The 13191-nt window shown below is 45.9% G+C and overlaps 1 protein-coding gene across 4 annotated transcripts in view; it reads left to right on the top strand.

Moving 5' to 3' along the window:
- Positions 1 to 13191, top strand: part of LIFR (LIF receptor alpha) — a 96225-nt gene that overhangs the window by 79476 nt on the left and 3558 nt on the right. For all 4 annotated transcript variants that reach the window (XM_006028938.3, XM_025210391.1, XM_025210392.1 and 1 more), the window contains 5 exons: positions 2553 to 2732; positions 4338 to 4439; positions 5293 to 5460; positions 8622 to 8783; positions 9662 to 9755. In XM_006028938.3, coding sequence (XP_006029000.1) covers positions 2553 to 2732; positions 4338 to 4439; positions 5293 to 5460; positions 8622 to 8783; positions 9662 to 9755 — 706 coding nt within the window. The remainder of the gene's footprint in view (positions 1 to 2552; positions 2733 to 4337; positions 4440 to 5292; positions 5461 to 8621; positions 8784 to 9661; positions 9756 to 13191) is intronic.

Below are 13191 nucleotides of genomic sequence, written 5' to 3'. Positions count from 1 at the left end.
TGCTGAACCCCAGGATTCAGAAAGTTTCAAAGAAATACCTGTCTCATAAAACTACACTAATTTAGCCTACACATATTTGTTTTGGAATAAGAGTGTTTCTGCAAGTATAGAAAATAGCATTTTGACTTGTGCTTTCCTTGAATTTACATCTTTGAAACCAAGTATTTCAATAATTTAAATTGGAGTGTTTGGCTGCCTCCTGTTCTGTTCTTCATTTTTCTCTATTTGGGAAAACATGAAATTAATATTACCTTAATTAGCAATTCAACGATGATCTCTTTGTCAGGGCCTTAGTTTTGTTGGCTGACAGCACACATCAAATGTGGAGCTTACAGGCCCTTTAATAGTCACCTGATTATCTGCAAGGTGTTAAGCAATTTCTTTTGGCAAACTTTAAAAAACTGGTCTTTCCCTTTAACTCACTCTGCCATGATTGTCTGCCCTGTATAAAATGAGGTCATCTCAGCAGATAAGGACCAAGATTTAGGACAATAAAAAAAGAAAAAAGTCAATGTTCATCAAAATATATGATGAAATCTGCAGTTATTGCAGTGACTCTTGGAGGGGGTATCCTTTAGCCCTGTTGGATCCCACTGAATGTTGGCCATAGGTGGAGAGGCTATAAGGAAAGAAAAAAAACTGTGGGGAGAGATATTAGGGGGAAAAGATGCACCACAAGAACCTGTGCACCAAGCACCCACACCAGGCCTCTGGTGCACACAGGCACATAGGCTCCTGCCCCCTGGCTCCCTGCCACAGCAAATTCCCTAAGCAAAATCCCTCTGTTTGCTGCCATTGTGTTCACTGCTTCAATGGTTTGCTTGGAGCTGTCTTTTTATAAGGCTGCCTATCCTAGCTCCAACTCTCAGTTGCCTAAACTAGCCTCATCCAGAGCCAGCCCTGTCACTCAGTGAAATGCTCCAGAAGGGGGAAGAAAATAAAAAGAGAGAGAGAGAAAGAAGGAAGGGGTGACCGACCGACTAACCGACAATCACACCCAAAGTGGGGGACCCCACTCCAGGCACTAGGCAAACAGTTTAGCACCATTCAACCACCCCAAGTCACTAGCACAAGAAAAGCCTCCTCAAGGCAGTCCCAGACCTGAGCTACTTATCCCAGAGCCCCTATTCTCTGCTTACTGCTCATTTTACTGCCCTCTCATCCCAGGGGGCTATTTATAAGGCTGCCTAGCTTAAGTTCAGCCCTCAATTCAAGTTTACTGCAAAAGCTTTTCCCTTTTAAGAACTATGTGGCGTTAGACACTCCTTTACCTCAAGCCCTGAGTCCAAACATCCCTCGTCCAAAAAAGTAAATAAATCTATGAATTTGATAAGAAAACCCTAGCCTAGGCAGAAGCTTTCCCCAAGAAGGGAGATAACAAAGATTCCACATAGTCCGCCAAACTTCATGGAGACTTTACAAAGTCTGACTTCTCCCCTTTTTTTTTTCCATACGGAAGGACTTGATTGCTGCAGTAATGGGTGGCATCATTGAAAGAAAAACCCTAAAATGGATGGATAAAAGGAATTGGCTAGAAGTTTTTGCTGTATTTGGTGTCCGTTTAGGTCAGCGATGTCAAACATACAACACGTGGGTTGGACCCAGCTCCTGGGTCTTGTAGTGACCCCACATTCAGCATGCGGAGCCAGTCTGGCATCTGGGCTGGACCTGGTGCCACCACCGTGACCACTGCCTGTGACACTGGATCCAGCCCATGCACCAAATGTCAGGTCTATCCCGGGGCTTGCACTGCCTGCCTACAGTCCAGGGTGCTGACAGAGGGCGCACACTGCATGTGGTACCCCGCTGGACAGCCCTGGGCACTGACTAGGGTGGCCACCGTAGAGGACATTCCAGTTTTCTGCTACTGTCCTCTACTGATACGAAACCCGACACCTTTCTGTCTTCTATTGTTCTGTCTTGAGAACAATTAATAGAAGACAGAGGACAACCAGACTGTCCTCTATGATGGCCACCCCAGCACCGACTCTGGCACCCACAGACAACCTGGTGCCCAGTCCTGACCAGCCCTGGCTTTTGGGGCCAGACCGATGGGGTGCCACATGCAGCACACGCCCCATGCCAGTCCCTGGATGCAGCCCATGTACTGCTGGCAGTGCGAGTCCCGGTGTGGGGTGACGCACACTGCCCAGGGCTGTGTGACACCCCCCCTTCCTGCCTCCCAGACCAATCATGAGCGCTGGCTCCAGAGTGGCCAACTGGATCTGCAGAGTGGCTCAGAGATCCTCATTGAGTCTGCAGGGCCAGATGAGCTTGACACCCCCAGTTTAGATTAAAGCAAATCCATGAATTTGTTTTAGCCCTGCTAAAGGATTCAGCACAGACTACATTTGAGTGGTTTATAATGCTTCAAAAAGATGTGCATTGACTCTGTAAATTTCTCTGGTCCAATCTGAGTTTCTAGAATGACCTCAGTGCATTTGTGTATCTGGTTTTCTAGATACTCTAGCTCAAAGGCTTCCTTGTAGGTTGAATGAAAGACAAATGTGTAGGATTTCTTTGATGGTTTGTATACACTATTTTTATTGCAGACAATGTCAAGACAAAGCAGGCAATTGCAACAGGAAGTGGAATTTACATTACTTGGCAGTCTGACCCAGATGTTAACTGCGGCTACACAGTAAAATGGTGTCGTTCTCCTGGGTGTGAACCCTATAGTGTGGACTGGGAAACATTTCCTTCAAATGCAACAGAAGCTGTGATAACATCTGGTGAGATATAATCAGTGTCTTTACAGAAACCTTTCAATTCATAGCTTGGATAGTGTGTAGTCTCTGAAAATGAAACAGGAAAAGTATCAATGAAAAAGATAAAAGATACTGCTTGGATTTATTTTAAACTCTATTTCTAGGCTAAGATTTCTTTTTACTGTTCCATCATGATCTGAGGTATCTAACTATTACATCTGGATTTAATTACCGTTGTTTTCTTTGCACTTGCAGAATGTTTTAGAGGTGCAGAAAAGGTAGCTGAAGCCCAAACTTCAGCCTGATGTCCTTATTTTTAAACATTTTACATGTCCTTCAGGTTTTAAGTGCAGCCCTGGGCTGCCCAGACATTTATGAAGGGAGGGGTATCAGGTTAATGCATTGTTCTCCTATAACTGAGTAAGAAAGGGCAATATCCATCTGTTGGCATGCCATAAACAATTGGCTCTTGTAGAACAGGGCACTTTCCAGGTATCTAGATGCTGGTGAGCAGATTAAGAAATCAAAATAAGTTTGCTGTTTTGAGAACAATGGTAGAGATACTGAGTAGAAAAGAAATTAACAAGGAAAGAGGGCACAGACTTTGCTAGAAAATCAGTAAATTAAAAGTAAAGTTCCACTCTAGCATCAGTGTTTTAGACTTGTTTATACAGGAAAGTTTTTTCTGAAATAAGCTTTCTGCTTTTATTGGTTCAGGTATAACTCATCTGAAAGAATACTTTCGGATCTGTGATATATGAGCTCCTTACCTTTTGAATTATTATTGCATCTGTGTAGCTTTCACAAAATGAGAGCATCTTATTCTAGGCAGGCATCCATGGTTCGGTATTTGAACATTGGACTCCAATTTCTAGAATCTTTCTCTTGTGTTGTGAGATGATACCTACTGGTATCAGATTAACAAATTCACCTCTGGCCTCAGTCCTACAATGAGATTCTTGAAGGCAGACTCCTATACTTATCCAAAGTCAAAGTTGGCTTCCCTGTAACTCCACACAGTCCTGGGCCCTGCCTCTGTGCAACTAAATGTGGGTTCAAGGCCTACGCTTTTGTTTCTACAAAGTATGTAGCTGAATACCTCCTGCACCTTTGCTGATGATTGAGGGCACTTGACATTGCAATTTTGTCCCCTTGTGTTAAAAAGAGAACAAGGACATATGTCTTATCAAGCTTAGTTCAAGGTTTGAGTTGGTAGTTACTTCGAATCACAGTGGTGTAGTAGGAGTCATCTGGCCGTTGCGTATCTAAGAAGGAGAAAGACAGCTTTGGAAGGTTTGGGGGTGAGCGTCTGTGGTAGCATCACAGATGTTTTCTGTTTTAAAGTGGTAAACAGCAGTTTGTGCCACTTCCAGGATTTTCTTATGAACATTATTTGTTTAGGACTTCCAAGTTGCTTTGAATGATCCAGATTGTTTACTGACTCCAAACTATACACAGTGACCCAGCTTTTAGAGGGATCAAAATAGGGAAAATATTTATACACGCATACCATATGGTCAAGTTATTGATGTTATTACTTAATGCATTTACATAAATAGGCATGTGAAAGTTAAAAGTACAACTTTTGTTAAGTAAATCCTTTTTAACAATGACAGTGTTCTTTCGCAGCTCTATTTCAGCCTGGTGTGAGATACAATTTTTCTCTCTATGCCTGTAAATCCAGTGGATATCAGTTATTGCAAAACATAACTGGATACATACAAGAATTGGGTATGTCCATTTTATTATTAAGAGCCTTTAGAAATACAAGATAAAATAAATGTGATTAATCTGCGATAGGTTTCACCAGATAAATTAGATGATAGTTAGAGAACAGAATCTCCTTAAGACCCATCTTCTTACATCCCCTAATGTATAGATATAAAGAGGTTTTAGTGTGTTTCTATTCACACTAGTAATTGTCCCTTTTCTGCAATGTAGCTGGTTTTTATTCTAATCTCTGAAAAGACAACTGATAGTCTGATGTTCGGAGTCAAAATGTAAACAAATTCAAGTGAGATATCAACCCCAAAAAGTAATTTTCAATAAATGCTATCATGGAGTTCCCTGTTTAGTATCTTTCTTTCTTCTGTGACTGATTTGTTCAGTTTTCAAATGGAAAAAATATTCTCCCCTCTGCTCCCAACTGCCAGGCCCAGACCTCTATACTGGACAGTAGTCCAGCTGGTTTGTTTCCATATTTCTGATCAAAAACAACAGAGGTCCCGAAACCCACATTATGCCATCTTTTATTGCATGAATGCAGCAGTTTTTTTAGATTTGGCTTGGTGATGCGTGTGGATTCCCACTTACAGCTAATAAGATAGTACAGCTGTCATCAGCTTAATTTGAAGGCAGTGCTGCTGTACAAATGAAGCTTTGACTATAGTGTGGGCTTCAGAAACCACTATTTCTATCTGCAGTGTTTGTGTATTTGCATTTTTTCCTTTTTGTCAAAGAGAAAACTAGACAGAGAAGAAATTGCAGTTATTGAGTATGTTAGCCCCCTAAACAACATGTGGGTCTGACATGAATTTAGGATAAACGTTTGTTAACTTTTATCTTTTCACAATTCACCCTACAGCTCCAAAAGTTGCACCTAATTTTACTGTAGAAGAAACCTCTTCAGATTCCATATTGGTAAAATGGGAAAACATTCCTGTTGAAGACTGCCAGGGATTTTTAAAGGGATATTTGCTTTTCTTTGCAAAGGGGGAAAAAGATCCTTTAAAACCAAAGTTATTGGAACCAGGTAAATACAACCCATCCCTCAACTTTCCTGTGAACTCTGAATACTTTGTGAGGAACAGCACTTATAGGGAAAAAGTTTAGTTACAATTCAATTAGTAATATTTGGTAGCAGAATTGGACTTTAAAAACTGCCAAAGACTCCAGAAGGGGGTCAACGACTAAAATACTAGCCATCATGTCAACAAGATTGACAAAGGTAAATTAAGTTACTAAATATCTTAAGTGAATGATATGATAAGGTGTTTTTCATCAGTGCTACAAATCTATTTTGACTAGGATGTGTCCAGTGTGCATGTGCAGTTTGAAGTGCTGCAGACCCATCTGTGCTGCCGCAGACCACCCATGCACACGTTCACTGTGCTGTGAATTTGCAATGCGGTCCAGTGTCAAAAAACCCGCAGCAGAAAAAAGTGGGGCAGTGCATATGGTGGCAGCATGTGCCACCCAAAACTGGAGCCTGGCCAGCCAGAGCCACACTCTGGCTGCCAATCAGACTCCATGCACTCAGATCACTGCTGCTGGAGCTCCAGGAGGACCCCAGGACCTCAGGTAAGGCTGCTGGGGCCAATCCAGTTGCTGGCCTCAGCCTCCCCTACCCCACCCAAGGCAACTTGCTGCATGCCAGAGTGCGCATGCACAGGCATTCCCCAGGAACAAGTAGTAGTGTCACATCTATGTGCTGCAACTATTTGATAGGGCTGTGCAAAGCTTCAGTAGCTGATTCGATTTGGAGGAGATTCGGCCCTATTCAGCAGCCAAATCTCTGAATCCGAATCGAATCAGAAGACCCATTAAAAGGTCTGAGTCAAATTGGAAGCCACTGAGTTTGGAGGGGCTGGAGGGACCCCCAGCTGCCAAAGCTGTGGGGTCAGGCACCCAGGTCCACAAACCCCTGTCCCCAACAGAAGTCAGCAGCTGCTGCAGCGGAGCAGAGTACAGAGCTGGCTCCCCACCTGCTGTATGCTCGGGCAGGTGGGGCTGGCTCCCTGCAGCTGCTCGCACTCCCGGGGGATGGGGGGACCCGCACTCCCCAGATCTGTGTACTGGGCAGAGGCAGAACAGGTGTGCACTGTGGGCTCGGGCTCCTGCCGTGCTGCTCTCCCCCAGGGCCTCTGCAGCCCATGGGTGGGACCTGGTGCTGCAGGGTAGAGCACAGCCACCCAGAAAAGCTGCATGCTGCTGCAAGCTCCATGCTGCCCTGGCAACATGTCTCCCACATGCATGGCAGCAGTGAGGAGCACAACCCTGCGCCCCCACTCGTGCTGCCCCCATGGACGCAAGGAACGCATCATCAGGGCAGTGCAGAGCTCACAGTGGCGAGCAGCTTTCTTGTACAGCGGCGCTTTGCCGTGCAGTGCTGGGTTGCACCTGCTAGGCTGTGAAAGCACCAGGGGATGTCAGCAGAGCGAGAGTTGAAGCCTGCAGTAGGCAGCCTACCCCACCCACACCCTGCACACAGATCTGGGGGGCATGTGCCCCCTCCCCACCCCGCTCTCCCCGAGCGTGCACAGCGCCACCCGTGGCCCCGTTCCGATCCCCACTGGTGCCCTTTGGCTGTTCATTGCAGCCCCACACACTGCCCAGCTGGGCCTCAGCCTCAGCCTTGCCCAAGTCCCTCCCTGCCTATAAGGGCCTCAATTTCCCCCCCTCCCCTAATTTATCTGCAGGAGCTGCTCTCCAAGCTGCCCAGCAGTCATTTGCATATACACGCCCATGGCATCCCCTGCCTGACCACCATCCTCCCACTCCCTCCCAGCCACTACAGGCTGGAGCTCTGCCAGCATGCAGAGGTCTCTGCAAAACTGCAAAATCCGCAGGTTTCTCTGCTAAAATGAGAAATCCAGGGGGGAAATCTGCAATTTACTCCATTTTTTTCGTGGGAAATGGAAAACCTGGATTCCTGTTCATCAGTGGACCTTCTTTAGTAATTGGGTGTTTTTGTGCAGTGCATGTTGGGTACCTTGTGTTATCTCTCTCCATGTTCCTCTCCTGGGCAGTGATGCCTCTATAAAATGTTTGGTTCATTTTGAAAATAATCATGGTGGCATAGCGACAGGAGAAGAAATAATCTTAACATGTAGCTAGTTAAGGTTATGTGATGTCTGTAGTAAAAAGTGTAGTGTAGTTCAAAGCAGCACATTATTTTTAGTCACTGAGCAGAAACTTTCATTTTGGGCATCAGTTATCCCCTTTCTTCAATCTTTGAACTTATCTTCATTGGAAACTTAAGTACAACTGAAATGATACTCTTGCAACTTGGCTACATGCAGAGACGATCTGAGCAGGGTGCAGGACCCAGGGCAACTCAGCCTGTGCGGGGCCCTGTCCCTGGATGCAAGGAAGCTGGAGGCAGATTCAGTGGCGGTGGGGTGGCGGCGAGCAGCCAGACACGCCGATTTCAGCGGTGGATTCGGTGGCAGGGGGTACTGAGCAGCCAGACGTGAAGCCGGCGGCAACATGGCATCGCCGCACTGCTCCGCCCGCCTCCGCAGGGCCCTGCCAAGTGTGGGGCCCAGGGTGGTCACCCCAATTCCCCCCCCCCCCCCTTGCTCCCCCAAAGGTACAGCCCTAGCTATGTGCATAAACTCTTTCAATTTGATGAGGCTTTCAACTAGAGTTGGCTAGGACATTCAGGCATTGCAGGTTAAATCCAGAATTAGTACAGGTCATAAACTTCTTAACATAACTACTCTGAGCTGAGAGGACTTATCCAGCATCCACAGCATTAAGTCCTCTGTCTTCCTGCAGAAACACAGGCAAATTCTCCCAGAATTTGCTAGAAAACAACCATTGCTAAAAACCACAGGATGCTTTCCCCAAACTTCAGGCCACAAACAGACGCAAGCAGTTCTAGAGAGAGGATGTAGCAGATCCAGTGTTATATCACAATGCATCTTTTCTCACTCCTGCTAATTTCACTTAAGAGGAGTAGCTTCAGTATAGATAACTAGACTTCTGCAGGGAAGATGCACTCCTTGTTCTGTTTAACACACTGTTAGATTAGAGTCACAGTGAGTTTATTGCAGGATAACTTTTATCTATTCCCTATTTAAAAGACCATTTTCCACCTTAATTTGAAATTTTTAAGAACACCTTTTTGTGCTGAGACTTTTTGCGAACGTGTTCTGACACTATATACCTTCTTCACTGGCAAAAAAACAGGGCATCCTGAGCTAAAAGTAAAGAATATTACTGACCTAACAAAAAAGTCGCTGCGAATACTTGACCTTCAAGGCAAAACAAGTTATCAGTTGGACTTACGAGCCTACACTGCTGGTGGAATAGGCCCATCCAATGGCCTGTATGTGGTGACAAAAGAAGACTGTAAGTTGAAAATTCTTGCTTATTAATGCTTCTTGACTTTGACTCATTTGATCTCTTCACCTTCTTAGCAGACTATGCCTGCAACCCATATTTTTAAACAGCACCAAAACTGTTGCAGGTCAGAAAAAATTCAGCCTGATTACAGCAAACATGAAGCTCATACTAATGTATAGAAGAAAAGCAACTGAAACTAGTCATTGGGGTCTGAAGTCATAACTGCTCAAGACACCTAATAGTTGCAGCGGGCAGCTCAGTAAAAAACATTTGGTGAACGTTGAAAAGGCCTCAAGTGGTTAGAGGGGAATTCAGCTATTAAGGAAATAGTTGCTCCAGTTTCCCCTACCCTAAAGCGGTAAAAGTCAGTAGTGAATTTTAAATGTGTATTCAAGTTTTGTTCAATTCCTCTCAAAAAGACGTAGCAGTAATGCACAAAAAAAAAGCAGTGAAAATTACAAGAAGCCACAGAGTTTCTGGAGGGTAGCAAATGGGTAAATTACGTTTACTGACAAACAGGAAGGGATGTGCATGGAAGTGCATGAAACCACACGCTGTGCACAGTAGGTAAGAGGCACTTGTATAAGGGAGCAAGGTCAATAAACAGTACTGAGATGCTCAGGGAGGTAAAAGACATTATGAACTTTAAAAAAAAAAAAAAAAAAAGGGCAGTGCATTTCAGGCCAAGCAAGCTGAATAGTTTGGGGGAAAAAAAAAAAAAAAAAAAAAAGATGGCCAGGTAAAGTTGTATAAAAAACACTCAGCGTTTAGCTGTATGGAATAAAAACTAAAATGGGGGTGTGCCATTCGTGGGGAAACGTCAAAATTTGGCTAATGACTTTTTTTTTTATAACTTATAATACCTTTACAATTTGTTTCTCCAGCTGTGGGGCTAATCATTGCCATCCTCATCCCAGTGGCAGTGGCTCTTGTGTTTGGGGTGGTGACCAGCATCCTTTGCTACCGAAAAAGAGAATGGTAAATACTCTTATTTGGTTCTATTGTGCTGCTCTGGTTTGTTTGTGTGTGTAGTAATTCTTTGCCCTCTCGAAGCATATGATTATTCCAGCAAGCTGTTTTGTAAGGTGGCATCTCCATTTTTTGCATGATGGGGTAGGAAGGAAGAGAGGCAAAGAAGTTGTATTTTGGCCAAGTTGCACACAGTAAGGTTGTGGATGTGCGGGCTGGGAGCGCTCTGGGCCCTTTTTCGCACCGCGCGGGCTGTGGCCAGCAGCCCGGACACGCTGGGTCGGAGAGAACAGGCGACACGCTGGAATTAGGCACGGACGCTTAATGGTTGATTCAAGATTGTTTACTTACACCGAAGATGGTCGCGGTGTAGGCTGGACAGTTTCCCAGGCACAGCTCCGCTTAAATCCTCGTTTGAGGACTCAGACAATATTCGGATCACTCCCACGGAGTTGTCAAGGCTCCGTGGATCCTTTTGCACGCAGGGAGAGGGCTACGTCGAGAATTGCGAACGGCAACGGGGAGAGGCTAGAGGCTGATCAGACCCCTGTTGCCTGCTTGAAATGCACTGGGTCCAATAGGCTCCGCAGCGCTTAGAGATCTTCGTATAGCGTGAAGTCTCCTCCTCCTGGTGTTCGTGGAGTTCTCCAACTTGGGCGGAAACCACTCAAGCCTTTTATACGGCTAGCAAGCCAATCGCTAGCTGCCACGTGTGAATAATTTCACGCAAGCCAATAATGGGGCTCGAATTATAATACAAATGGCGGGAACTCTTTGCAAAGTGCATTTCTGTGCTGCAAAGAAGAAATGCACACTGCAAAGAAAGCTACAAATTGGCGGGAAAATAATTCAGTGGTGCCAAAGCGCGCACACAACAAAATCACACCTTTGGGTTGTGACAGTGGACACACACAATAATTAAACCATTCCACATGTGGTTTAGAACGGAAGCATACAGGAAACCTATCTGGACTCCCCTTTTGACCTCTTTAGATACTACAGTGTTTGATCCAGCATCATTCAGTGCATCCTTCAGGTGCAGCAATAACTGGAGCTGGAAAGAGTTGTTCAACTAGCTTGCAACTTTTGGCTGTGATGGAGAAAACCAACAGGTACTCCAGTCAAGCCAGTGCAATCAAGCCATGTACAAGTGTATGTACAAGTCATGAAGATGGCAGTTTGGGGGTACCACCAGCAGTACAGGGCCAAAATGAAGATCCTTAATTTGCATCTCAGGACAGCATGAGATGGCAGGTCTCCAGGTCATAACCGCATACCACAAGGGGACATAACATGGCATGGATCCTCTTGGGGTTGCATAGTGGATGCAGGCAGCACCCATCCGCAGTCAGTGGCAAGAGCAGTCCTGTGGACCCCCCTCTGATTCCTATTATCTTCAGGGACCTGTACACCTTTTCTGGGCACAGGCAACCAGCTCTTACACCTAGCAGCACTCCAGCGCTCACTCTATCATTCTCGAAGGACTCGGATACCTTAGACATGCTGCAACCACTGTTTTTTTCTGAGGCCGTGGCAGCATGTATGAGCAGTGATGCCTCAGCCTACAGTGACTCCAGTTCACTTGACCCCTCTCATGATCATAAGACCATCCCCAGCCCCTCCGCACTGAGGCATACCCCACTACCCTGGGGAGGGGGAAAGTGATTGGGGAACATGCTTGCCTCCATGAGCCCCCTCAGATGACTAAATTTACCTGAGGTGTTTTTCCACAGGGAAAGGTCTTGCTTGTTTAAAGGAAGCTTTTGATTTGGCTCATTTAGCACTTTTTTTTAAAGAACCTCTTTCCACTGGTTGTTTAATAAAGTATTTTATTTTCAAAGAAACCAGCTGTTCTTACTCCTCACTGGAGCACAGCCCCTTGCTTTGCCCCTAGCCCTGAACATGTAGGTGTTCAAGTATTCACCCCCACGACTCCAACTCAGTCAAGCACACTTCAAGGGTTCAGGCACAATTTAAGTTTATTAAATTAACGCTTAAATGAAAAACAGAAAAGGGAATGTATGCCTAATCCCAAATCACCTCTCCCCTCCCCTTCTTCCCGCCCCACAAGTCATCCCATACCTGCCTTTGGTCTCTGGGATTGGAAGTTGCCTGCTAGGTCTTCATGCACAAGCGTGACCCTGGGCATTTGGAAGCCATGGCAGCCCAGGCATCTTGGAAAACTCCCCCCTTGGTCTTGCAAATGTTATGAAGGCTGTAGGCAGAGATGGCAAAGCAGGGCACATAGCACTTGGTGATATCCAGGGAAGCCCCCAGTGACCTCCAGTGTATCTTCAGGTGTCCAAAGGCACACTCCAGTCAAGCAACAGCTGCTGATGGGGTAGGCAAACAGTTCCTTGTGGGCATCCCAGGAACCTACGTAAGGCTTCATGAACCAGAGGTGGAGTGGGTGTGCCAGATCCCTGATTAGCTGTGGTGGAAACAGTCGCTACTAGCAGTTTGATGCTGGGAACATGGGGGCAGACTTTCCCTCACTCTCCTCACTCCATCAGGCCAGAGAACTGATCTTGTTGGTCTATGATGCGTCATAGCAAAGAAACTCTTGGGAGTCTATGTTTTGGTGTGTAGGGCACAGAATGGTGTTGTGGGTGTTGTCACTGGCCCTGATGCAGTTGCAAGTCCCATATGGCTGAATTTGACCACTACCTCCTGAACACTGACAGGGCAGATTAAGCAGATGCTAGGACTGGTTTATCATGAGACATGCCTCCCACCCTGCTGATCAGTTTGGAGTTGGTTCCACATGGGTCCAGAGTCCATGGCATGTCATATGGCATCATCCTCATCTGCCATGTCAGTTTGGGCAGAAGCATTGAAGCAAAAAAAGGCTGTAGACATAACTGAGGACATAACAAGGCAGGTCAGCCTGCACTTCCAGAGAGCTGTGATCTAGGCCAAGGATCCTGCTGAGGAAGCAGTGGAAGACCTGCAGTCTCTGCCTGAAGCAACACTGCTGGGACATGAATTGTTCCAGCTGTGCAGACATGGGGCATGCACAGCAGTGACCTGATAAGGCTCCATCCTGTGTTCCCTGGTCTTGGAGTCAAACTGAGCAGACACCCCAGCACAAGGGTGCTGAGGGGTGATGGTGTTGGGGGTGAGTCTGGGGTCATCTTAGGGGCCAGCCAGTCACCACTTTCTTCCATATTTGGGAATCTTTGGGAACATCCAGAGACTTGGCCACTGTGGGGCATGCTGGGTGAGGCTCTGTGTCCAGCCCCCTGGCTGCAGAGCAGCAGTGCTTCAGGCTGACACTCGACCAGTATACATCTGCATGCCTCTTAACTAATACGGAGGGGGAGGGGGGTGTTTAAACAGTGGAGCACTAAATTAAGCATACACTTAATTTGCAACCTGTCCACAAGATCAGTCTGATTTGCCATTCACTTTCGTGTTTCCACGAATGTGAAACTCTAAGGTGAAA

This window comes from Alligator sinensis, unplaced genomic scaffold (assembly GCF_000455745.1).
Source record: "Alligator sinensis unplaced genomic scaffold, ASM45574v1 scaffold881_1, whole genome shotgun sequence".
Classification (NCBI taxonomy): Eukaryota; Metazoa; Chordata; order Crocodylia; family Alligatoridae; genus Alligator; species Alligator sinensis.
Note: the sequence above shows the minus strand (reverse complement) of the source record. Positions and strands in the feature narration are given on the sequence as shown.